Source organism: Brienomyrus brachyistius, chromosome 1, assembly GCF_023856365.1.
Source record: "Brienomyrus brachyistius isolate T26 chromosome 1, BBRACH_0.4, whole genome shotgun sequence".
Classification (NCBI taxonomy): domain Eukaryota; kingdom Metazoa; phylum Chordata; class Actinopteri; order Osteoglossiformes; family Mormyridae; genus Brienomyrus; species Brienomyrus brachyistius.
In genome coordinates, this window is record NC_064533.1 from 15,507,080 (window position 1) to 15,534,025 (window position 26,946).

At 43.6% G+C, this 26,946-nt stretch overlaps 2 protein-coding genes across 6 annotated transcripts in view; one reads left to right on the forward strand and one right to left on the reverse strand.

The window, feature by feature from the left end:
* grip1 (glutamate receptor interacting protein 1) overlaps nt 1-3,000 on the forward strand; it is an 83,917-nt gene extending 80,917 nt beyond the window's left edge. The window contains 1 exon segment of the mRNA XM_049026828.1: nt 21-3,000. Within this exon segment, the coding sequence (XP_048882785.1) occupies nt 21-260 (240 nt within the window). The 3' untranslated portion in view covers nt 261-3,000.
* Nucleotides 2,828-24,084, reverse strand: helb (helicase (DNA) B). Of its 5 annotated transcripts, none has more exons than XM_049026782.1 (14): nt 23,686-23,793; nt 19,111-19,246; nt 17,977-18,330; nt 15,037-15,233; nt 13,310-13,990; nt 12,941-13,118; nt 12,583-12,724; nt 9,455-9,585; nt 8,883-8,979; nt 8,683-8,751; nt 5,210-5,414; nt 4,916-5,068; nt 3,536-3,832; nt 2,828-3,404 (listed from the first exon to the last, which is right to left on the reverse strand). In XM_049026782.1, the coding sequence occupies exons 3-14, from the start codon at nt 18,254-18,256 to the stop codon at nt 3,360-3,362; spliced, it is 2,475 nt and encodes an 824-aa protein (XP_048882739.1). In that variant the 5' UTR covers nt 18,257-18,330; nt 19,111-19,246; nt 23,686-23,793; the 3' UTR covers nt 2,828-3,359. The 5 variants fall into 5 exon arrangements, with proteins under 5 accessions (XP_048882739.1, XP_048882730.1, XP_048882716.1 ...); XM_049026773.1 differs by lacking the exon at nt 23,686-23,793 and adding an exon at nt 23,103-23,233; XM_049026759.1 differs by lacking the exon at nt 19,111-19,246 and having other exon boundaries at nt 23,686-24,084.
* Between the last annotated feature and the right edge of the window lie 2,862 nt (nt 24,085-26,946).

Below are 26,946 nucleotides of genomic sequence, written 5' to 3' on the forward strand. Positions count from 1 at the left end.
ACCCACGCCTCCCATTCCAGATTAACCATGTCCGCACCAGAGATTTTGATTGCTGTCTGGTGGTTCCTCTGATTGCCGAGTCGGGGAACAAGCTGGACCTGGTGATCAGCAGGAATCCACTGGCTTCCCAGTCCTCTGGAAACCCAGCCCAGATGCCTGCAGAGGCACCGGTGACCTGGTGTGAGCCGGGAAACGGGTCCCAGCAGCAAAGCCCCAGGCTCACAAGAGTGGAGGCCAGAGACCCAACCAAGACCTTATAGCAGTGGAGGATGGAGCTGACGGACTGTTTGGATTGTTCTCCATGGTGCTAAAAACCACACGACCAATGTTCCTCTGGGAAGTAGGGCCGTTCCATCAAAGCACACTGAATTCCTCCCCTCCAGATATGAGACCGTGTCACAGTGACAATTCTGCTGAAGCTACTGCTTCACTAGTAGTTGCCTGAAGTTGATGTGTGTTTCAGTCCCAAAATGACAGCCTTGGATGACTACTTATTAGTTGAGGTGAAAAACGTGGTGGGGGGTGGGGGGCGCAAAACTGTGCCATCCTTCATTTCTAGACACAGCTGGAGAGTGATGCTTCAAAAACCATGTAAGACCATTAGGGGCAACTTCCGGGGACTGGACAAGTTTGGATTATGCCAAGGCCGTTGAAAATCCTGCTCCCCAGCAAGGTGTCCATTCTTGTCTGGCTCAAATGAACAAAAAACACAGACTGCCTCATGCAGCACATAGTAGTAGTCTGTCGCCAATATTTATTTTTATACTGTAACCACCCCCCCCCCCCCCAAAAAAAAAAAAAAAACTGTAAATACATTTCCTCAAGTGGTTTCAGTGTCTGAATCGTTCTCCAAGAAGGACTACATGGGGGAAACTGGAACATCTGCATTAGTCAGTGTTCTTCAAAAAAACCAGACTAGCCCAGTGTTTTCATTTCTGGGTTTCAGCAGAATGCATGAGGCCACTTAACACTATTTCCCGTTTGAATAGGTGAACTAATCAGGGATGGAACAATACCTTGGATTTCCAAGTACCAAATAAATCTAATCATGTGAGCTCTCCAGACACTGCTGTCTGCGTCTGTCTGGCAAAGCCTTGGGGGATTCGTGGATGTGGCTCTCTTCACAAAATTCTGATATAGGAAAATATTAGGCAGCGGTAATAAAGCACCTTATCCTAAATTTGAACATAGATCTATTTTTATGAATAGATGCATAGTAATACAGAAAGAACATTTATGCGACAGAGCAATCTGGAGAGCTTGTGCGAGTTGCTGTATGACTACCAAGTGAGACGGTTAGATATGTGTTTGCCTGACCCCCCCTCCCCCTTTCCTCAAAACCAGAACTTCCTCACCTTAGCTTTGCATGCGTGCAATAAGGGCATTTCAGGGGCAGATACTGCACCTCCGGTGATCATCCATATGCCTCACGGTAGACGTGTAACTCGCCTCGTACGGCTTATTTCCCCGTCCTGTAAGTTGAGTAGATTATCCTTTACCTAAGGACAGCTGGAGACGGCAAACTGCTGCTTGCTGTTCACACCAAAAAAAAAAAGAAAAAAAAAAAGATGCCAGTGTTGAGAACGCCCTGGGTATCATATGCAAACTCATCCAACCTTCACTGCTATCCAGGGGGCTAAATGCCTGCGATGAGCTGGAAGCACATATAAAACGCTAAAAGGCATCAGCAGTGACCAGGGATGGCATGTTCTGGCCAATGGGCACCCGAAGTCACACCGGTGTCCCCCCCTTTGTACAAAGATGGCTGCGTTGCTCCCCTGGAGGCTAGAGAAACCCTTTTAATCTGTATACATGTTAGCTGTCTGAAAACTGTTTGTAATTTGTGGTGACCCCAATTAACCCAATTAATAAAATAGCAAGGGGGGGAAAAAAAACTTCATTTAAATGAATCCACTCTTCAAGTTAAAAAAAAAAAGAGCATGATTTAAAAAAAAAAAAGTGAAAATGTGCTTTTTATACCTAAGTGAATATGAATTTATTTGTGTGAACCTGGCAAAAGAGGAATGTTTTGTATGTTTACTTGTTTTCTTGATGAGCCCCCCCCCCCCCCCCCCCCCACCCCCCCAAAAAAAAAAAAGTTATCACTAGATGTATAAGAGCACTTGTGTTTCTCCAGAGCTCCCAGTTTGGTGACTCGCCACTGCGTCGGTCCAGAATAACTTCATATTTCTTTCACTTAGTGTGGCAGTGACAATATACAGAAACTTTTAAAGGCTGCTTATAACAGAAATCCACTACCTGTGTCTGTGAATTAGTGGCTGTGATGTTACCGTTGTGGTCAGTGCTCACATTCTGTCTACTCAATTTCACACACGCAGCAGTTGCGCGATACACGTTGCAGTCCTGTTCACCGAAGCGTACCTCCCAGTTGAGAGGACCTTCACTGTTTGCCATGTGTCATTTATAAACGTCTAGCGTGGCCTCTGTTCACTAGAGTTTTAAGGCCTCCTCTCTTAGTCAATAGTACACAGGGGATGTGACATAATTTAGGCATGATTACTCTCTAAAAACAGGCCTTTACATCATCCATTTACTATTTTCATTTTGTATCCCATCAGCCATGCTCAGCATCCCCTGTTTGTCTGCTGGAAACACACCTTTGTGTATTTCCAGATCCTTACAACTCTTCATTTTCAGATTAATCTCACTTACCTGCTTTTCCCACAGACATCCAGGCCTTTGAGTTAATTCTCAGATATTTTAAAATCCATGTATTCACCTAGAAATTAGCACTGCCAATGAAATCTCGCACCACACACACACACACACACACTGCAAGTAAACGTTCACATTAAAATCCCTGAAATACTGTATTTTTATTTTTATTGAGCGAGTATTATAAACTGTAAAGTATTTTTGTACAAATTTAATACTTTGGTAGCATGATATTTATCGTCTATGTATGACTTTGAGAATTCCACAGTTGTAAACCTTTGTATGGAGAAAGACAATAAACAATAGCGGAGTGGCTGCTGCTGAGGCAGAAGTGATCGAGTTTTCCTCTATAGCTGACTGAAAGCTGCTGCACGAGCTGGATACATTGGCTCACACTGTGGGATTGTTATCGTTTTAAAATGTTCACTGTGATTAAAAAGTGCATCGATTTGTCCAGTGAAGGTCTTTGATTCAGATCAAAACGCAGCACTGGGGTGGTTTGATTATTACCTACTTGGTTAATGATATGGTTAATGAGAATAAACGGTGCATAAAAGCTGATCTGTGTCAAGGCTGGACGGCTGGTCGCTGTCGCGTGCAGTGTGTGGTGGGAGGAGCGAAGCTGTAGAGGCCGCAGTGACGCATGACTGGTGGAGGCAGTGGAGACGTCCTTCAGGAGTAGATTATGGAACAGGCCCCATGGGAGAGGGAGACTCTTGGGCCTCCATCTGTGTGTGGGGGGAGGGGGGATGTTTACAGCATTTGCATAAGCAAACCAGAAAGGGGTTATATATCGGTTACTGGTGAGGGAGCGCCAGTTCTTACAGGCCAGCTGGTATCATCACCGTCGCACACTAACCTTGGGCCTTTTGGCTGCGGTCTTGTTGCCATCGTAGTCGTCACCCGGATGATTGCTGCCAGCTGCTGCAGCTGGTCCTGCCTTAGTGGGCACCATTTTGGCAATCACTTGCTTCACCAGACCTTCCAGCTGAGTTTTACGGTTGGTGACCCTTCTTTTGATGGCATTTTTCAGGCTGTCCTTGCGCATCAGCACATAGACGCGCTTTCGCCCTCGTGTCACGGCCGTGTACATGTGTCTCCAGTCCTGATACCACCCTGATCCCAGGACGTACACGACGGTCTCAGCTTCTGACCCCTAGGAGATGAGAACATGGATTGGGGCAATTCAGTGGCATTAGCTGGTAATGCTTAATCAGTAAGAGAAGTCTTTATTTATGCTGTTAGCGTGCAAATCACCGAATCTCCTATGCGCTCAACATGTCTCAAAGCAGTGCATTCAGAATGGTCACCACCATGAAGCAGAAGGCCAGCCTTCTTCTGATTCTAAGCCCTTGCTCTAAATACCTGGTTCTATAACACCTTCAGTTTAAGTCCCCAACATCAGGTAAACCACCAAAGCACTACAGCTATTTGCTTGGCACATAAGTGCCTTATGTACTTTTCTTTCTAAACAACTTAATTTTGAAGCATTAATGGAAAGTGTTCGCCACCTTAACCTGAACAGTCAATGACAAAGCTTTGAGATAAGGGAAATGTTGCATGTGGTTTCGTATGCAGTAAAATCCCTTGGAGTTGGCTGATGATGAATGCTTAAAATTTGCAATTATTGTTATGATGAAAGAATTTCCCTAATATCTTCAGGGGTCTCATTGCAGGGGACACATTACTGTACAAAGGCACTTCGTTCTCTGTTGTCTGGATTTTATTTACATTTATCAGTGATTTCCAGCATATAATACATCAATCTCACAGTACAACTTGCAGTGCTCACTGTTGGTTTTGTATATAAAACTTACATTTCATTCACGGTTTATTTTCTCAAGAGGTTACTTTGTGAATTTGGAGTTAATTGTCTGTTTAATGTTATTCGGGAATTAATTTTTAATGGTCATATTTATTTGCATTTCTCCATTAAATCAACTTTCCCCATCAGGCGGACTGAATAAATTTTGATCCTGTAAGCACTAGGTCTACTTAAAAATCATTAATAAAATATCACGCAAAACCATTAGCTACTTAAGTGGATGGGACATTATTGTGCCAGATCAGATGTATTATTACAGAAAAAAAATAGACTATGTTTGCCTTCCTTAATCCTTTTAATCAAGTAAATAAAACATGTTAGCAGCTTAGCACCATTCTGGCTGATGGTCCAGCTTGGTGTTTATAGATGTTTATAGAAAGTGCAGATGGTTTTAGTGTAGTGTAGGATACAGACCTGGAAGGTGTGGATGGTCCTGGCCCAGGCGTGCTGGATCTTGCACTCTTTCTGCAGCTCCTTAAAAAGCACAGTAAAGATACAGCCATCGTTGTCGTCCAGAGTTAGGTACCGTCTCTTGCCCCGTGCTGCAGCCTCCACGACCGTCACATCCTGCAGTAGGAGTGCGAGAAGATTGGGGAACAGCTCACCTCACACGAGCAGAATGAGTTTATAACTACCATAGGCTGCTGTAGTTAACTGAATCCTTCAGCACATGATTCACTACAAGAAGAAAGTGACAAGCAGCCCCACGTCCTTGATGAAGAAGATCTGTCCATTGCAGAGTCGCTTCTTGATATTCTTCTTTTCATCGTAACCTTCAGTGTCATCCTCGGTATCGGATCCTCTGCAGCTGAGCTGGTCCCAGTCTTTCCCCAACTCGAGGTCTGTAACGGAGCCGTTCCTCGTACAGCACACTTTGTCACCTTGCCTAAACACTGGTTTCTTCTTGTGGCTTCTGCAACACGAAAGAAACCAATTGTCCCCAATAGACCTGCAATAAGACACAGCTAAGAAACTCTGGAAATCTAAATATAGTTAAAGAGTACTGGAAGATGTGGACTTGATCCATATTTTCTGTGAGTAACGTTTAACACACAATGAAGCGACACTGGCCATGTTTATGGTCATAATTTACCTAAAAAAAACCATAGCTTAACCGAAGCGGCAAATATACAGTGCCCTCCACAATTATTGGCACCCCTTGTAAAGATTTGTGAAAAGGGTTAGAAAAAAGCATCTTCACGTTACACTGAAAAATTGAGAAAAATCCAACCTTCTTTTAAAATAAATTTATTGAAAGATTATTTCTTAATGAAGGATTTGTTTATCTTTAAGCACATGTGCCACAGGGGGCGGCATGGTGGAGCAGTGGTTAGTACTGTTGCCTCACACCTCTGGGACCCAGGTTTGAGTCTCTGCCTGGGTTACATGCTTGTGGAGTTTGCATGTTCTCCCCATGTTGTTGTGGGCTTTTCTCCAGGTACTTCAGTTTCCCCCCACTGTCCAAAGACAAAGTTAATTGGAGTTACTGAATTATAAGTGTGCCCTGTGATGGGCTGGCCCCCCATCCTAGGTTGTTTCCCATTTTCCAGGATAGGCTTTAAGCGACCCAGATGATAAGCAGTTTGGAAAATGGATGGATGGACATGTGTCATGATTATTGGCAGCCCAGCTTTTAATACTTTGTACAGCCTCCCTTTGCCAGTTTAACAGCACTGAGTCTCCTATAACATTTTATATAAGAATAACAAGCAAGACATCAGAGTCCAGTCCAGAATCTCTCCAGATCATCCAGGGTCCTAGGCTCTCTCTTGTGTACTCTTCCCTTCAGCTCCACCCACAGGTTTTCAGTAGGGTTCAGGTCAGGGGACTGAGGTGGCCATGGCAGAAGCTTAATTCTGCGGTCAGCTAACCATTTTTATGTTGATTTGGACATGCGCTTAGGATCACTGTCCAGCTGGAAGATCCAGTGACGGCAGTTTTTGTTTCCCGGCAAAGGCAGCGAAATTTTTATATTAAATATCCTGGTATTTCATGGAGTCCATAATGCCATGTACCCTAACGAGCTTTCCAGGGCCATTGGAGGAAAAACAGCCCCACATCACAGAACCTCCACTATATTTTGCATTTGGAATAAGGTTTATTGTTATAGCCATCCTTCTTTTTACATCAAACCCACCTTGTGTTTATTGCCAAAAAGCTCCATTTTTGTTTCATCAGGCCATTGAATTTGGTTCCAGTGAAAGTGTTTCGCAAACTCCAGGGGTCTCATTTATAAAACTTTGCGTAGAACTCATATTAAAAGGGTACGTGCACTCAAAAGGCGAAAATGACGTACGCAAAAAAAAGTCAGATTTATAAAAACATGCGCATGCACACCTGCAAAATATATACGCTTTATAAATCGCACTCCACCTGGGATTGTACGCACGTGGATTTACCCCATATTCCGCCCTCTACAACCCCGTTCAACCATATATGGTGAATGCAAATCACTTCATACATATTTAAGCCTCCAACATAAACCTGAAAAATTCATCATCTTCTAACAATGCCAGTGCTTCCATTATGTTATGTTGTACACTAACGTGAACTAGCGGTATTTATGTGTTTTCAGCAATCACACTGATTGTTTCACACCGTGTCCAAATGATCATGATAATTACGACCACCACCATTTACATTTCAACAGCTGCGGCGCATAGATTAAAAATGCAGATTAAGTTAAGATTTGAGTCGGATTATATATTTTACTTGTATATTTATTCACTATTATAAATATGTGACTGAATAAGTGAAATTAAATGTACGGTGTATGACTCACTAGCACAAGGAATTATTTATGTACTGATGCCACTCACGTTTTTGCTCACCCTCTTCTTTCGCGGTCGTATTTTTTTCTCCAAAATTTCTGCATGCATGAGTCAGGGTTGGCGTACATATGCGCACATTCTGGTATCAAGTTTGTTTCTATGGATCGCAACGTTTGCGTAGAAAGTGGCGTACACATCTTTTAGGTTCCATTTTGTGCGTACGCAATGGTTATAAATGAGACCCCAGGTGCTTACGTTTGTGGTTAACTGACAAAAAAGCTTTTCTGGCATACCTTCCAAATAATCTGTTAGCATGAAATCTGATAGCTTTTTCAGATAACCTCAAGATTAACCTCAGTGGTAACCTCAAGATTTTACTTGGTCTTGTAATTCACCAAGTCATCCTTGAGGATTTTTTTTTTGCCTCTTACGATAGATCATCCTCACTGTACGTGGGGGAAAAATAAACGTGGGTCCTCTACTATGGAGGTTTGTAACAGTTCCAGTTGTTGTCCACTTTTTTTTTATTATTGCCCTAACAGTAGAAATGGGCATTTTAAGGCGAGTAGCTATTTTTTAATACCCATCCCCTGACTTATGAAGGTCAACACACTTCTCTCTCATTTAGTTTGTATGTTCTTATCTTTCCCATGTTGATGGATATCTAAGGGAATTTGTGCTCTGTGTCACCTCATGTTTGTATCCCTCTTAACTAGGAAGTCATGGATTATGGCTTGAAGGTTCCTATTCACTCCACTCAACTCAAAGATGTACAGTTTACAGGGGAAACATGCTTCAGTTACATTGGGTTCACTATAATTTCCAGGGGTGCCAGTAATCATGGCATATGTGTTTTTTGTTAAAGATAATTATTTCTTGATGAAGGATTTTTCTTTTCTTGGAATAAATTAATCTTAAGGTTGGATTTTTCTCAATTTTTCAGTGTGACATGAAGCTGCTTCACCAAAAGGTGGATTTTTTTCAAAACCATTTTTGCTAGTTTTTATTGTGTTACTCGTAATTTTCATGTTCTTATATAAATTTTTTTTTTTTTTGATGATTTGAAAATGTGCCCTTTTACTACCCAGATAAATAGCTTTAAACATTTCTTTTGAGTGCCTAAGACTTTTGCACAGTACTGTGTGTGTGTTTTTATATATATATATATATATATATATATATATATATATATATATACACACACACACACACACACACACACACACACACACACACTACATGATCTTAAATATGGAGACAGTCATTGGCATTACAAAGCTTAATAGGTGTGGTTTCCTATGACAGAGTAAAAAAGGCGAAACTTATTGATGGCCTCAACCTAGCTAGTTGAGTCCTTGCATGGAGACAATTGCATACACATAACATATAATGTCGATATTAATATCGTACATCATGCAGGCTGACCCGGTACGGTGTTTATAATCCCAGCACAGCTCATTGATATATGCACACTCCTTCCTGCAATGGAGAATAATCAATTTAGATTGCATGACAAAAATAAAAAATCAAGTAAAATTATTACATCTCAGCTATGTGCAATAGTTGCAGAACTCTCTCCATGATGATTAATTTTTGGCAAGTAGTCCTACCTTGAGAATGCAATGAACTGTGAGGACCTGTCAGTCTTCAACCCTGGGCCAGCTTCCAGCAGCGCGGTGACCGCCTTTTTTAGGTGTGCGAAATAGGCTACATAAAATAGTGGATAGGAAAAGCTGTAAGGGTCCTTTTACCACACACGGACACAAGGTAAAGTCATGTGACATCAAACTTCGTCCCAATTTCTCAGGACCATTCTCTTCCACTGCTCTCTGTACTCCCCAGCTAAATGGCGGCAAAAGCTACATGGTTTGATTCTCCTCAAGGAACTTGGACAGTTTATAGGTTCAATAAGGCAACAAGTCTTGAGGAAAATACTTCATAAACATACCATTAAATATACTGTTTCGGTCTTAGGTCTCTGTGCACCAATAATTGTTAAGTGCAATCTCCCATAATAAGCTATTCCACTACAACGGGGGACGATAAACTCTGAGTTCACATTCTGACAAGTAAACGCTGGAGCACATTAGTTATGCCAGTTAATTAAGTATAAGTATTCACGCTCACACAAGCTTGGGAGTAGTACTGCCAGGCTGCTACTGCTGCTGGAAAGGATGCTTACTGTTGTCTTGTGGAAGAAGAACAGCAATGAAATGGCTGTTGGGGGGTGGCGGGGGGAGAGAGGGGTTGGTGAAAGGGGAGGTCAAGTCCACGGTGGCATCCCATTCCAGGTCACAACACCTCTTAGAGATTCTGAGTAGAGAAAGGAATCCAGCTAAGGAAGGAAGCCTTCTCCCAAGCCAAAACACATCCTTTAACTGCGGCTGTATTTCAGTTTGGTATCGGTGCTGGTGGTAATGGCAGGGAAGCATACAGCTCCACCTGTGCTTTTGTACAATAAGAAATCCTGGAAATCAGAAGTAGGCAGGCAATTCTTGCTTCGGGTTTTGCTGGAGACGTAAACGCTTCATTGTCAACATTTTGCAGGAGCTGTCACACACCTCACTGTGCTGCTATAAGCAAGAATGAAGTCTTTCCAAGCAAACGGTTTCCATTTTGTAACATTGTGTAGCCTGAAGTGCAGCATCGACTATGAGCTAACAGTTTATCCTGCAGCAGATTAAATACCCAATACATGCAAAATGCACAATCAAAATCTCAGTATAGTAGTTACATTGTGCATCATTGGGATTCAGCTTAGTTGTCCTGCTCATATGTGTCCACCGATTTCAGTAGAGCTGCATAAGACATGTCTACATGTGAATGTGTTAGAGCAGGGGTCTCAAACTGCCGGCCCGCGGGCCATTTATGGCCCTCCCTCCCCCTCCCTCCGGCCCGCAACTGACGTTAAAAATATAACGCAATCCGGCCCGCAAAATATGAATTAACAATATTTAATATTAATATTAATTAGCATTTTTGTAGTTATTTTATAGCAATTTAAACTACTTATTCAATATACAAAAACAACACAAACAAAAACAAGGTTAAAAAAATGAATACGGTGATAGCGTAAAATACCTACGTGTGCCAGCAGACATGCTAAGAAGAGAGCTAGTTTCAGGGCTTTAGGAGTTTATTTTTGTTTGGCTGTGAACGAAAATGTCTTATTCCAAACCGAAAAGGAAAGTGGATGATGAACACAGACAGTTTCAGGAAAGATGGACACTGCAGTATTTTTTTGTGGAGTTTAATGGAAATGCCACCTGTCTAATATGCAAAGTTGCTGTTCTAAAGGAATACAATCTCAAGCGTCATTACTCTACTAAACATGGAGACCAGTATGAGAAGTACCAGGAAGACGAAAGAAAAAAACGAGCCCCCCAGTTGCAGAGAGAGCTAACGTCCCAGCAAACTCTTTTCTGCAAAGCCAAAAAGGATGCTGATGCTGCAGTTGAAGCGAGTTATGTGGTGAGTGAGATGATCGCTAAAGCAGGAAAGCCATTCACTGAAGGGCAGTTTATGAAGGACTGTATGTTGAAGGTCGCTGATATTTTATGTCCAGAAAAGAACATGTTCAACAATCTCTCTTTATCGGCAAATACAGTGGCAGACCGGATTACTGAATTATCGAGTGACATTTATGATCAGCTACGCGGGAAAGCGGGGGTTTTCACTGCATACTCTGTGGCGCTTGACGAAAGCACAGACAAAACTGACAATGCTCAGCTAGCTATTTTCGTCAGGGGTATTAATGAAAAGTTTGAGGTGACAGAAGAATTGCTGAGTTTGTGTCCAATGCACGGCCGGACAACAGCCAAAGATATATTTCAGCAGTTGGGCGACGCGATTGAACGCGCTGGTTTACCTTGGAACAGACTAGTAGGCATTACTACTGATGGCGCCCCATCTATGACAGGTAAAAAAAATGGACTGGTGGCGCTGGTGCAAAGAAAGTTAGAAGAGGAACATGCAGATCCAGCGGTTGTTCTGCACTGCATTATACACCAATAGGCACTGTGCAGCAAATGCTTGAAATATGAACATGTCATGTCTGTTGTCCTAAAATGCATCAATTACTTCAGGTCAAGGAGTTTACAGCACCGCCAGTTTCGTGCCTTTTTAGGAGAAATTGAGGCAACATATGGCGATGTACTTTACTTCACTGAGGTGCGCTGGCTCAGCAGGGGAAATGTCTTTTTTTTTGAGCTAAGAACAGAGGTGAAGAGATTCATGGAAGATGGCAGAATGGATGTTCCTGAATTTGATGATCCTAAATGGGTCATGGACCTTGCATTCCTAGTGGACATTACACAGGAACTGAACATCCTTAACCTGAAGCTCCAGGTCCCTGGTCAGCTTATCACAGCAGCGTATGAAAGTGTGAAAGCCTTCTCCACAAAATTAAGATTGTGGAAAACTCGGCTTTCTGCAAAAAACCTCAGTCATTTCACAACATGCAGATCTCTTGTGGAGGAGATCATAGCATTCAGTGGTGATGAATATGCATCTGCTGTTGAAAACCTACTTCAGGAATTTGATAAGCGTTTTGCAGACTTCAAGGCACACCGTGACACTTTCCAGCTGTTTGCAGACCCCTTCCCAGTTGATGTGGAGAGTGTCCCAAATTTGTTGCAAATGGAACTTATTGACTTGCAGTGCAACAGTGAGCTAAAAACTAAATTCAGAGAGGCACAGGGAAATGCAGACAAGACTGCACAGTTTTTGAGAGAATTACCTCCACGCTTCCCAGAGCTGTCCAAAGTGTTCAGTCGGTTAATGTGCCTTTTTGGAAGCACATATCTGTGTGAGAAGCTTTTCTCAGCTATGAACTTTAACAAATGCAAGTTCAGGTCCAGGCTTAGTGATGCTCATCTTGAAGCTGTACTAAGGGTTTCAACTGTGAACACCATCAGGGCCAATGTGCCGCAGTTGTGAGAGCGAAAGCGCTGCCAGGTGTCTGGCAAGAAATAGCATAGTTTGCAAATGTATTGCATTTGTTCAGTGTAAGGTTGTTTGCTCAGAATAGTTTTGATAAGTAACTTAAGTTAAAATAAAGTAGGTAACTGTTAATTAAAAAGTAAAAAATATATAACATAATACACAGACACTGTTGTTTATATTTTTGTTAAGTATAACAGAAATATGTTAGTAATGTAATGTAAAAGAAAGTTAACAACTCAGCAATTAAAGTAAATTTCCAGAAATTATGTGCTTGAATGGTAAAATGGCCCTCCTATGAAATATCAGTCACAGCAATGGCCCCCAGCCAATTTGAGTTTGAGACCCCTGTGTTAGAAAGAGACTCACAGTTCGGCATTCTTGACTATCAACTCTGACTCGGCCCGATGGTTTGTTTTCATCTCTGTGGCCCAATGGACACGGAGCACGCCGTTGAACAGGTCAGATAGCACGTTCCCTGGTCTGATGCTGGGCAATTGTCTCAAGTCTCCTACAAAGACAACATTTGTAGACAAAATTTTTAAAAAATATAGAATAGAGTGGGAGGAATATGCCTTTGGGCTGGGTTCCCATGATATTCTTCTTGTCAAATAGGAACCAAAGTAATCAAAGCAGAGTAGAAATAACTTCTACACAACAGCTCATAATAATAGCTCAACCCCACAGCTGGGAAGCAGTGTATGTCCAGTCACGACTGGTAACTCACCCAGAATGATGATCTTCTGGAGCTGGCCATAGTCTGTCAGCATTTTGAGGACAGAGTGGAAGATCTGCACACACATGAGGCTACCCTCATCCACCACAAACACTCGCACGGAGGAAAACTTCCACTTCTTTGGGGCCCCACTACCATCCTTCTCCTCATTCATAAAACTCCACAACACCTGGGAACAACCTTCAGTGAGTCAACATGTGTATAAACAGTCCATCTAACCAAAAATAATTTTCAACCATGGGGGTCTTGGCCATGGTTCTAAAACTGATCTCAGCAGCAGATGGCTTTGTGCTGCGGTAAGAGGAGAAAATGGATCGAGAAGCATGGAGATGTTAAAACAGGTGCAAAAACACACCTTACCTGATGTAATGTGTATGCTTTAAACTCCATCTTCTTGGTCAACAAGGCAGCTGCCCGTCCAGTAGGTGCGGTAAGAAGGACCTCCGCCTTATCACTGGTTTCAAAATCCCAAGGGACATTCTTCACTTCCTCCTTGGCACACCTGCCCTGCTCCATGGCTGCCTTCAAAACCTGGCAGACAACTGTGGTTTTTCCAGAGCCTCCCTTCCCACTGATGATGGATATGGGGTTGGCACAGATCATCTTGGCAGCTTGAACCTGCTCTGCGTCAGGATCCATCTGTATACCACTATTTGTACTGATACTCTTTTGAAGGACTTCTTTGGCATCCAGATCAATGACATATGGAGACCTAGACAGTAGCTGCTCCAAGCAGTTGGCGATGCCTGTCTCATAGGTGTATAGCTTCCTCAGAGCCACACGTGTCTTCATGGTTTTCACAACTACACCCTGGTCCCTGAGAAAAAAGACTGCCTCCCTGTGCTCATCCTCTGGCCTGTCTTCTTTGAGGTCCTTCAGATCCACATAGGTGCTGCCGGTCCTGTAGCAAACTTGCTTCAGTTTTGAATAAACCAGTAAGGCATTCTTCTGCAGGGTGGAGATCTCATGGAACAGCCCACAAGCTTGGAAAGCCTTCACAGTGGCCTCACATCGCATCAGACCAAGCTCCTTGTGCAGGATCTACACAGAGGGGCAATCAGTCACATCAGCAAAGCCCGAACTTAATACCGATGATTAAAAAAAATACATTTTAAAGCTGTGAAGACCAATAATCATGGTTTTTCTAGACAGACCACAGATCCATACAGAACTTAGCTAATTGTTTCAAAGAGAGACGACTCTGCTCAGTTGAGTAGCTCTGCAAAGTTTGTAGCTTATTCAGTTTACACAGTTAAATGGTAGGGCCTTACACGGCATTAGTGATTCAAGTTCTGCATGAAGCTTAAGAAAAAAAAACTACATATGAAATCGTTTACTTAACACTTTCTTTGAAATCTTTCCAAAGTCCAGAACTAGGCAGACGTCAGACTGATGATACACTAAGTTCCGGATATTAGTTTATGAGTGAAGATTGGTGGTAAAACATGAGATAAAGAATTTAATTGCCTTGTTTGCAAAATTCCAAGCAAAATAATGTCTCTTTGTGGGAACCATTCAGAGACCTGGAATTTCGAAAAACAGCCACAGGCAACATAACCGATGATTATAATCATGACCCAGAAACAGGCAAAGTCTTCAAGGGATGCATGGGCCGGAAAGGTTTGCTTTTAAATATGTAAACTGACTGTCACCTCTGGCCCAGGAACTCTGGTCACCGTGAACCACCATTTCAATTCAAGTCATACATTCACTTTTAATGTGAAGTGCTTCCACATAAACGAAACTTGTGTTTATTATTCAGACCATCGGCCACTATACGCCTTCTTCCTTTCACCATATTGGCAAACAATTGAGAGAGTACATTTTTATTTCAGTTTTTCTTTTTTTTAAAGTCTAGTAATCAAGTAATCATGGCACCAGTCTAAACTTGTCAATACTGAATAGTTGTATATTTGCAAACATTAACTGTAACTTTGCATGGATCATACTCTTAATAAGAGATTGTGGCATCTCACATCTGGCTTTGGCTTTCAACTGAACATTTAGCGCATTGCTGTTTAGCCTAAAAATATCAAGACTATGATTTTTGTCCATAATGCACAGCCCTAGTCCTGGCCCATACTCACATCGCTGAAACCCAGCTTCCACGCTTCTTTCCTAATAATGTTCTCCAGCCTGCCCAGCAAGCTGTTGTCATCTTCCTCCTTGATAGATGGCTCCTTGCCTTTCTGGAGGAGCTCCAGAAAGTGCTTTGGAAACAGGGTGGGCAGGTGCTTCATCACATGAGGATACGCTGCTGCGGCAAACACACGCCTCCCTGCAACTGATGAACAACAGGCAACAGTTAAGGAGTCAAAACACCCCTCTGAGCAAAAGACAATTCAAACATTAAACAAAAAGACATTTTGTAATCCAGACATCAATCTCTAATTCCATATTATGATCCAAAAACACTTCGCTGCAAGTTGGTTCTTGATCCAATTAATTGTCTTGCTGCAGCTGGTATTTAAGGCTGCACGATTCTGGGTAAAATATGAATAAGTTTTTTTCACTCAAAAATTAGATCACAGTTTTAACTAGTGATGTAGTCAAAACCACTTAAACCGAGACCAAGTCTTCACCAGGACCATGCAGAGTGTATTGAGATCGAAACAAGACCAAGACAAGACCAAGACCAAGGCAGGGCTAGACCAAGTCAAGATCAGAAATAGATTAATGTTTATCTATAGTCTATATAACACGACACACTATACAAATGTGGAGCATAGGCATCATTTTGCCGCTAGGCAGTATGGCCTAAAATTTGGGTCACAGTATAGTTTGAACCAGATTTTTTCTTAAAATTTCAATATAAATGCTTCTGTACAAATGTAACATATTAGTTGCATTTGAAGTTGAAGCAGGCTGTTTTACGTCCAATCACAGTACAGTTAACCCTTTGAAACCCATCCATTTTTGAGCATTTTTCCATCCCTCTGATTTTAGGCTTATTACATTGTATGCCACATATGCTGGACTACTCGGATATGTTATAATAGTCTTGATTTCATCCTTCTTATGAGGAAAAGCAACTTGCGGCAATTGAAATTACTCAATTTTTAGTCTCATCTATTATATAAAAATGCAGACACTACAAATATAATTTTATAATTGTTGAGCTTAGAGTCTCGATGATGTGGAAATGCAGTGGTTTCAATGGGGACCTTTCTATGACTTAGTATTGTGAAGGAATACCTGCCTAATGTCAGGCGGAAATGAATATCTTTGATTTTGCATCCATTTGGTAACTTGTTGAAGTTATCTGATAGACAGCAATGCATGTTCTAATATTTTTTGTTACTTTATAACATCTGAAAGAAATTGAAAACCATTGTTAAGTTTATTATCTACTGCATAAGCACAGACATAGCAGATGGTTTTGGAGACTAATGCTGGATAGTCATCGCTATTCTTTTTTTCGCCTATGTTTGCTATAATTGGTAAAGTGAAATTTGAGAAGGAAATTTTTAGTTGGCATTTTAACCTCAAACAACAAATCAACGCTGTAGCACATCATTGTGTTTAGATGTAGGTGTTCCAATTACATAACGGGCACATTCTATTTCAACAGTTTTAATGGAGCTCGACATTAAGCATACATATACAAACTTTTGTAAATATTGCAAAAAAAAAAAAAAAAAAACAACTGCCTACCTAATAAATAGAATGTTGCGGATTGTTGTTATTTCTAGTAGAACTGCTGCCTATTTGAGTGTTTTTATTTTCATTTATAGCCTAAGAATAAAGAAATTCTAAAATATAAAAATCTTTTCCAGAAGAGTAGTACATGGATCATTTCGGAAGCGAATATGCGCTGTGATTTCCCTCTAATGTGAGTGATATCAATGTTTTATGGATGATTAAGGGTGCTTTTTTGTGGAAAATGTTTAAAACGTATGCCTCATTGCGCACAGGATTACTCTGGAATATTTTAGCGCACGACATTACACCTCGAATGACCGGATCCAGTAAGTTCTCTCGATTGCAAAGATATGCGATCCATGTATGTGCGTTATACCTATCCAAAGTCAAGAGCCTGAGATTAATGGGTGCAAAAATCAACACATGATGAGACGAAGACCGGTCTGGAGTATTACAAAACTAGTTTTAACTCACAATTCTTGTGCAATATATTTCTCTTATTATTATAGCTATTATTATTATTAGTATTAGTATTGTCATGAAGACAGAATAAAAAATATGGTCCCTACATTTCAGTACATATCTGAAATGGGACTGTCCCATGAACCAAAAGAGCACGCTCCATGTTTTTGACAACTCATTTACTGCTACAGGAAACACTAAACAAACCTTGTCTGCTCTTAATTATAACACCTTCAAGCAAATATCTGTACTGTAAACATGTCATGTTACTCCAATGAAAAATCCACATAAGCATATGTTAACCCTTTTTCTTTTTTCCTGTTTGACGTTTTTTCCTTTCACCTTGTTGCACACATTTTTCTGTGTACAGTTTGTCTCCTTGTCTAACGCAGTACAGTCACTTGCTGATACAACTTATTGAGAAAAATGAGACCTTGGATTGATGCAACCAATCTCCTTCATAATGCAAACATAGAATCATTGTCATGTAAGAATGAGATAGGGGTGTGAATTAAGATCACGATTTAAAAGTGATTAACTGTATAGTTCTATACTACCCTATACTATAGATCTAAAAATATAAATATGGTTTAAGGAGCTGAATAGAAATTAAGGGAACATTAAGTTATTTTTAAGAGAGACACTGTACACTTGAGGGATTCAGGACTAGGATGGAAAATTCCAGGCAATAACAAATTGGGTGAATATGATAGATTACAAATCAAAACCCCAACACTTACTATTTAGAATTTTCTATATGTTCAATGCAGGTTTACCACATATACAAATACAGAACAGGTTTAAATCAGCTGAGTATGTCAAAAACATTACATTGAAGCGTTAATGGACAGTGCAACCCATCCTGGGAAAATGTTGTGAATTCGGCTTGATAAACGCAAGTGTATTGTGCAGCTGATACTCACCTGACTGAGTAACCTGCTTCTTCATCTGCCCTGCCACTTCTTTATGCTGACCATCCGGCACCATCCCAAACTTGTCAAGCAGCTGTAGCAGGTTTTCGAAATTCAGCACACTTTCTGCCTTCAGCCACTGCCTGAAATCCATGACGTGAGAATGATGCACGCCGCACTCTTTGAAGAACAAGTTCATGATATCTTCCTCCACATTAGTCCGCAGCTGGAAGGATGGAGGGTCCATCAGCACCAACTTTTTCTTCTCAGATCTTGCCTTGCCTGTGACCATCCACCAGGGGTCCAGGAGTGTGAACTTTCCCTCTGCACAGTGCTCTTTGTTAGTTTCAAAATCGTAGAACCTCACTATGAAAAAAAAACAAATAAAGCAAACAGCTATTTGTCATATTTGTGTTCACTTGCCATAGTCATAGTTATAATAACATCTACATATTCACCTAACACACACACGCACCTCGTTTCCACCATCAGCTGGTGCTGGGCTGGTTCTCGCTTGGTGCCATATGCTGGCACTGGCAATATTAGACAAAACAATACCAGTTATGGATTGAATTTTCCGGGTATGTGGAAGATTTTTGGATGCCTTAGTCTGTCCCACTTTTGTTGATGTTACGGTTCCAAATTCTGAGACCAGCTTTTCCGTGATGCCATGCTGGAGCTGATTTTTTCTGGTAAAAGCCAGTTTTTTGAGCGAGAAATGTGTGGAGCCAGTTCCAGATTGGGGAAAAGTCTGGCACCAGCTCCGGCACCACATTGGTGGAAACGAGGCAACTGTACTGTACCTTGAAGTATAAATTAAAAACAAATTATATAATTTTACTATAATTTTACTATAATTGCTACTTGAGATTAATGACTAGTGACACATCTTTTATGATGAACAAATATGAGATCAGTATTTCACTTGTTATTCGTGAATTGTTCCTTCAGTAGTTCCTTGATTTGTTCACAAATGTTAGAATTTACAGATGTTGTAAAAAATATATAGTAACTTGAATTTCAGTTACAGTTTTTGCTCCCTCTTTTTTTCATTGGCTTGCTCGAGAGAGCCAATACCATAGCCATGAATGAAAGCCATTACCGTTTGTTAAAAACAGATGGAATTCTTGAAGTCATGTATTTTACCTTGGAGTCAGAATCTTCTAAGCTGACAACTTGCTTTGAGCTCTGCTCCGTTCCCTGATCTCTAAATCCCCTGGCTAGTCAGTTCATCTCTCTTGGTTTTGTGGACCTTCTACTGCTCCGTGTGTTGAACAGCAGGCTTTCAGTGAACACAAAACACGCAGTTCTTTTCGTCATGAGTAGAGGATCTCACAGAGGACCAACATGAAAAAATGCGGAGGAATGGCCTTCCCAATCCTGGACCTCCGTCTTCCCAGGTTCCCTTGTCAATCCCCACCCTCCATCTTCCCAGGTTCCCTCGTCAATCCCCACCCTCCATCTTCCCAGGTTCCCTCGTCAATCCCCACCCTCCGTCTTCCCAGGTTCCCTCGTCAATCCCCACCCTCCGTCTTCCCAGGTTCCCTGCCCAGCCCTCCATCTTCCCAGGTTCCCTTGTCAATCCCCACCCTCCATCTTCCCAGGTTCCCTCGTCAATCCCCACCCTCCATCTTCCCAGGTTCCCTCGTCAATCCCCACCCTCCGTCTTCCCAGGTTCCCTGCCCAGCCCTCCATCTTCCCAGGTTCCCTCGTCAATCCTAACCCTCCGTCTTCCCAGGTTCCCTCGTCAATCCTAACCCTCCGTCTTCCCAGGTTCCCTCGTCAATCCCCACCCTCCATCTTCCCAGGTTCCCTCGTCAATCCCCACCCTCCATCTTCCCAGGTTCCCTCATCAATCCCCACCCTCCGTCTTCCCAGGTTCCCTGCCCAGCCCTCCATCTTCCCAGGTTCCCTCGTCAATCCTAACCCTCCGTCTTCCCAGGTTCCCTCGTCAATCCTAACCCTCCGTCTTCCCAGGTTCCCTCGTCAATCCTAACCCTCCGTCTTCCCAGGTTCCCTCGTCAATCCTAACCCTCCATCTTCCCAGGTTCCCTCGTCAAATCCCACCCTCCATCTTCCCAGGTTCCCTCGTCAATCCCCACCCTCCATCTTCCCAGGTTCCCTCGTCAATCTCCACCCTCCATCTTCCCAGGTTCCCTCATCAATCTCCACCCTCCATCTTCCTAGGTTCTCTCTCCAGCCCTGTCTCCAGTCTTGAGGGCTCCACAAGCCGGTAATCCATGGACCCCAGTCAGTATGGTGGTATATGGAAAAATTCTAACCGCATGGGGAATTTAAAACAGGTATACCACTCAACACTACCTCAACTATAACCTAATACACCTGACTTTAATATCTGAATATTCCCTTTAATTAGATCAAAAATGTAAATTACAATCCCTAGTCCAGTCTCACACAGAAGAGAAAATAGCAGCTTGAGGCCACTAAAGCCCTGGGCAAAGGGTCAGTGGCTACAATATTTATTAAACTGATGGATCTAATCGTGAATATTCCATCCTTGATGTCTGTGATTAGCTTTTTCCTTTAATGACTGGGCGATTAGCCTAAAAGGTTTCATTGTTCTTCGAATTCCATTATTTTTCAGTCAGGATGTACTAGGACACAGCCACCCAATTATACAGTCAGTCCCCAGTTTACAAACAAGATCCCATTCCCTGTCTATAGGTTTAATTTGTAGGTAATTCAGAAAAATAATGATAGAGTAACAAATTAACAAAAATAATAATAATAATAATATAGTAATAATAAAATTAACTACAAATGGTACTGCAAGGTGACAAGCTGGTGAAACCACACAATGTTTTTACGAGCATCACAAAGTAGCATGTTCGTTATTGCAAACCATTGTATTTACCTTAAATTTTCATTAGTGTAGCATTACTGCCATTTGCATGTCCTGACATGCCTGTTGGGCGCCAGTATATAGCCCTGTGTATGTCTTGTTATAAGTAACCTTTATTGTTTAGTGCAAACTGTTGTGCTCCTATATGGTGTGTACCCGTACCTGTGTCGTATGTGCAGTCCTGATGTGCTCTAGTGCTGTATACCTACTGTGTGTGAGCCTTCCCGGCTAGTGTGTAACCTCCTCACATTTGCCTGCCATGCTCTCTCTCTCTGTTATTGTTCTTTATTGTGTGATCCTTGTGGGGACTCCTGTAAAGAGCAACTTTCTATCAATCCAATTCTCCTCGTCTTCATTCACCCCCGCCGCACTGCCTCGGCCTGCTTGCCACTACAATATAATGGGCTTTATGGCAGTTCAATCGTAAGTACCAATTGTGCATAAGTCAGACGCTCGTAACCCGGGGACTGCCTGTATTTAGAGATATCGGTTTTCGGTTACTATGAGGAAATTATGTATTAGTAGTGATACATAGGCCTACCCATCCAATATGTTGATTTCTGCCAAGCAAAGTCAGCAGTGCTCCGATTAATTATAAAGTTGATTAGTTTGCAAGAATATACATCAAAATAAAGTAATTACCTGGCTTTAAGACACATTAGCGCCCGCTAGCGGTATCCCACACCTAGGTCAGCAGCTCTGTGTGTGTGTGTGTGTGTGTGTATGTTGGGGGGGGGGGGGGGGCTCAGGCTTCAAATCAGTGACCAAAGTCTGAAAATTTGTCATTGAATTCCAAAAGGCTTGACTGCAGTTCATGCACTCTGCCACTTGCATGCTCTACCACAACAGGAAATGTATCTGTGAAATAGCTTCCTGATTGCAAAATGATATTCTTAATGTTAAAATATGAACACAATTAAAATGCTGCTAAATAGGCTGCAACTTACAGGTGGGGATGAAATATATTACATTTGTACGTGCTGTTCAGTATTAGTCGTGTCCCAGGGAACATACTTTGGTACAGTCATGAGAAATGTTTAATCCCCAAGAAAACCATATTACGGATTAAATGAAGAATTTTAAAAACTAATGAAAGTTGCTGTGTCATGTGAGTCTCAGTTAGAGCTACAATTTACACCGGATTTTGAATCACTGGCTCCCACAGGCTAGAAGCTATTAAAAAGAAGCCCTATTTTTTGCAAAAATAAATAAATAACTGAATCATCTAAAATACACAAAGGGTTAAAAACTGACGGAGGTTGCTGTGTCCTATGAATCTCAGGTAGAACTACAATTTACACCAGGTTTTGGATCATTCACTCCTATAGCATAGAAGCTATTTAAGAAAACCCGTATTTTAGTAATAAATACATTAATTAAAACATTATAACATAAAATACACAAAAGTTAATAGCGTAATTTGCACCCATTTTGGGGTCACAGGCTCCCATATATTAAAAACCTATTTTTCCGTTTTAAAATATATAAAATACAAAAAAGTATTAAAAATGAGTAGAAGTCGATGTGCCCTGTGTGTGTCAGGTAGTTCTACGATTTGCACCCAATTTGAAGTCACCAGATCCCATGGCATGCAAGTTATTTGAAGCCTTCAGTATTTTATTATTCTGGCAGTAATTAATTGACGGTTCTTAAATCAGCGGTGTGCGATCATCCGCGAGGCTGTGGATCTGGAAGTTTTTCGACCGATTTACGCCGGCTAGAGTGAGTAAAACACCGCCGCAAGGTCTGGAGAGTGTGAATCTGAATATCTGTTGAATATCCTACCTAAAACTGATTTCACCTTAGTCCTGGTTAAAGGTAATACTGAAGGGGGGCTAGGTTGCGTGCTAAACTTTGTCACACTGAAAAAGGGGAACAAACTGGAACACAGGCAGGAAGAGAAGGGGGGCTCCAGCCCTCCTCGTAGTGTAAGTAAATTTCGGAAAGCAGAAGGTACATTGACAGGGTCGTGGTGACATTAAGCTTACGCTTCACCTGCGGGGACATAACAAGGGAGGGGGTCGCTGACGCTGCTAAATTACAACATAACAAGATAAAAGGGAACGGGTGTGGGGACTAACGCCAGCAATGTCAAAACAATAGTTGTATGTTACGCCAACTGGAAAGATACCAACAAGAACAGTAGACGCCCTAAACGGGGTATAAAAGCTAGACACAGACAACAGGGAGCTGAGCTTCCCTTGGTGTGTACTTTTGTGCATCTGAGGGTGGCTCCCGGATCGATCTGTACAACAAATAAAGAGAGCTGACTTACAACCATCCTTTGCCTCACGAATGCATCTTTTCCTCATCAACGGACTCGGTGGAGTCTAACTCCAACAATACTTATTAAGGATATCACTTGACATCGCAAATAGGAAGCGATTCCACTATTTCCCGTTGTACACGGGACGTCAAGTGGTAAGTGGCAGCGTGCACGCGCAGCAGTCAGACCCTTCCCTTGAATTGACGCGTGCCACATGATATACGAATGCGCCTTTTTATCGTTCACAAACCGGTTATACACTAGAAAATGTTGTCGCCAAAATACAAACGCAAATTGTTAGGAATCTGTGCAAATAAAGTCTGTTCACGTAAATGTTAATTCCATACAAATTCATTCATCATTTTTCAAATAAAAATTAACAATACGTTAGTCGGGAGATATTTGTGTTTGGACAGTAACACGTATCTGTGAAGTGTCTGTTACACATAGATCGTGCTACAATTCATTTCTCAGTATTACTAACAAGTAATTCAGTAGAGGTAGTGCTTGAAATAACATCGTTATGATGTGTTTATAATAACTAAAATGATTATTACAAGCGCATCTCCCCAATATAAGACCAAAAACTTACCTTGAGTGCGCGCGATTTGGGTCACTTTTATCATGACTCCTCCGGACATCTCAGTGAAGTCTAAAAATTCTGGCTGGCCGCCTTCCTCCTCCTCCTCCTCCTCCTCCTCCTCCTCAGTGTCCAAACCTTCATGGCCGTCGTTTTCCGCGAAGCGTTTGTCTTTTGGAGGCAGAATGTAACCGACAATGGTCCGGAATGGCGACATTTTTGAATGTCTCACTAAAGCCCGCCTTTACTTTTTGGCTCTGATTACTTCCTTGTGCCCAACAGTATAAATTGGGCGCGACCAGCAGGGAGGCGGGATTGTACGTTTATCTCGGGGTGATTCACGTCTATTCCGGCCCTTTCCTGACGGTTCACATCTCACATCTAACAGTTCCGAAGCTGGCACAATCCTTTCCATTTGTGTTATGCATATGCATGTTACCTAAATGAAATCAGACCTAATTTCACGTTGGGGGGACTATGTCTAAAACCCAGCAAACTTTTTGCTGACACTTATTTAATATATTTCAATCCTTTGAAATTCTTTCACAATCCTTTAGATTTCTGTTATGCATGCAAAACGTGGCAAGATTTCACCTCTGTACTGACCTTAGAGACAGCATGTTCAAAGCCTTTTGCTGACGTTTATTTGAGGTACATGACAGTTGTTCCTACTAAACTACAGTTTAGTAGTGGAATGTAAGTTAAGCAGGTTTGAAGCTGGGACAATCCTTTTTTTATACATTTCACTGTCATAATTTCTCCTTATCTTGGTGATTTACTTGCTTTTTACATGCTACTTTACTTTTTTGTTTTCCTTTTTTGAATTCCCATTTAATTACATTGATTCAGACAGAGACTATTACAATCTAATCCTAATACAACATGATATATAATTCAAAGCACAGTTGCCTTAGTGATTGACAGCTGTTTAAAGCCTTACATGCATACCAACCAGCCTAATCATAAAAAATAAAATAGTAAATACATTATATATTTTTCTGTAACCTTATTTTCTTGGGGGAGAAGAGCCTGGGAGCATTACTCTGTCTGGGGCCCAAAATTTGGTGCTGCACCCCTGCTGTCATGCCCTGCTCGTCGGCTCCTCCTGTGTGCCACGCCCCCTGCTTACCCACGTGTGTTTCCCGGATTGTACCCAGCTGTTTCCGTTTATTTTCAATCAGTCCTGTGTATTTCAGTCCGTGTCTTACCCGAGTCCAGTGTCTGTCATTGATGTTGGTGAGCGTCTTTTCCCCGTGTTCCGTCTTGCCCGTTCCCGTCTCCGTAATAAACTCCCGTTTTCCCCGTATCCCGCTTGCCTGCCTGCTCTTTGCACGCTCACTCTGCCAGTGCGTTCGCCCACTTCCGGGTTGATCGTGACAGAATGACGGACCATAAGAAGAAGCGGAGAAGGAGGAAGAAGCTCCCAGAAGAGCCGATCTGTCTGGGCGCCTGCTCGCTCTCCAGCCCTTGGCTCCCTCAGGAGGAGGAGCTCGTCCTGGGTCCCGACCTGGGACCGTACGGTCTGGGACCCTGCTCCCTGGCGAGGCTCTGGGCTCCGAGCGAGGATGAAGAGGACGAGCCCTTCGTCTTCCCGGACCCAGAGCCCCTCCCTGCGGAACAGCTACCGCCCCCCAAGCGGTGCGATAACCGGCCCGAGCGGCTGGCCAATGAGGGGGCCAGAGCGGTGCGGGAAGCCATCCCGCGAGTCCCCAACTTTCTTAAAGGGGCCCCGTCCATTTCACCCGCGGTCCTAGCTGACCGATACTTCACCCTCCAGGGGCTTTATTGGAGGGTGATGGGAGAACCGGCCCCACAGGCCCCCCTGGAGGGGGAAAGACTCGCCGCACAGCTGGGGCAGGACTTCGCCGCCTTCTCTCCAGACTCCCCGTATTCCGACCTGGAGAGAATGGCTGAGGACCTTAGGAGGCTGATCAAGCTCCGGAGAGCACCGGCTTCAGCTTCCGAGCAGCGGCAGCCGACACCGTCACCCTCGGACCCCGCTCCCGTGCAGCCGCCTTCGCAGCCGCCTGCGCAGCTATCGCCAGGGCAGGCGCCCCCACTGCAGCAGCCTGCAGCTCCAGGGCAGGCGCCCCCACTGCAGCAGCCTGCAGCTCCAGGGCAGGCGCCCCAGTTCCTGACCGCGCCCCCTCCGCCTGCAGCAGCTCCTGTCCCTTTAACCCTAGTCCCCGAGGTGGTCCCGGATGACTCCATCTTGGCTCCTCCCTCTTCGGAGGTGGAGGAGCTGGAATGGGACCCCTCGGGGACAGAACTAGTGACTCCTTGTTCTTCGCCCCGGCCACATCGACCCCCGACCTGGGGTCATGTCTGTGTCCCATAAAGGGAGGGGACACAGACGCAGGGCTAGGGTCCCGCCCGCCCTGCCCCGCCCCCTGGCTCGCCCTGCCTCGCCTGCGCTGGGGCTCGGTTGGCGCCTGCGGTTCCTGGCCCTCCGGGTCGGCTGTCGCCTGCGGGTCCCCCTCCAATGCCTCGTCGCCCTGCCTCGCTCCCCCCTCCAGTGCCTGGTCGGTCGCCTGGGGGCTCCCCGACGGCGGCTCCTCGGTCGCCTGCGGGGCCCCCACCTTCGGCCCGTCGGAGGACGTCGCCGCCTGCGGCGGCTCCCCCCCTCGCCTTGCCTTCGCCCTGGCCCCTTCCAGCTCCCTCGTCCCCTTCCCTGGTGCTCCCTCTCTGGCCCCTCCGCGAGTCCCTCGCCCTGTCTCCTCTGCCCCTCCGTGGTCCCCTCCAGCTCCGGCCTCCCGGCCATCTGCGGCCCCTCCGGATGCCGCCCGTCGCCCGCTGGGTCTCCCTCGGGCTCCCCTTTGTTCCCCCTCCTTGCCTGTCTCTGCCCCTTCGTTTTCTGCTCGCCCTTTCGTTCTGCCCGTCTCTGTTCCTTGTGCCCCGGTGTACCCGCCTTGCACTCCTGGCCCCTTTGTTCCTCCAGTTCCCGCTGTGTCTCCCTTCCTGGTCTGTCTCTCTGCTTTCCCGACCCTCTGTCAGGTTTTGTCCTTTGTCTTGTCCCTGGCTGTGTTTTGTGCCTCGGTCCTGTTTTCTGTCTCTCGTTGAGGGTTCTGTTTTTTTTTGCTCCAGGTCCCGTGTCCCGTCTGTCGCCTCCTCCCTGGCGCGCCCGGTGAAGCGCGCCTTTGGGGGGGGGGGTTCTGTCGTGCCCTGCTCGTCGGTTCCTCCTGTGTGCCACGCCCCCTGCTTACCCACGTGTGTTTCCCGGATTGTACTCAGCTGTTTCCGTTTATTTTCAATCAGTCCTGTGTATTTCAGTCC

What these genes read in the sequence shown, in the direction of transcription:
- helb (XM_049026759.1), bottom strand. Translation starts at nt 23,890, where the DNA reads ATGTCGCCATTCCGGACCATTGTCGGTTACATTCTGCCTCCAAAAGAC. An exon ending in ATAGTCAAGAATGCCGAACT is followed by an intron (nt 9,586 to 12,582) that starts GTGAGTCTCTTT and finishes TTCTCTACTCAG; the next exon opens with AATCTCTAAGAGGTGTTGTG. An exon ending in CAGTTCATTGCATTCTCAAG is followed by an intron (nt 8,752 to 8,882) that starts GTAGGACTACTT and finishes TCTCCATTGCAG; the next exon opens with GAAGGAGTGTGCATATATCA.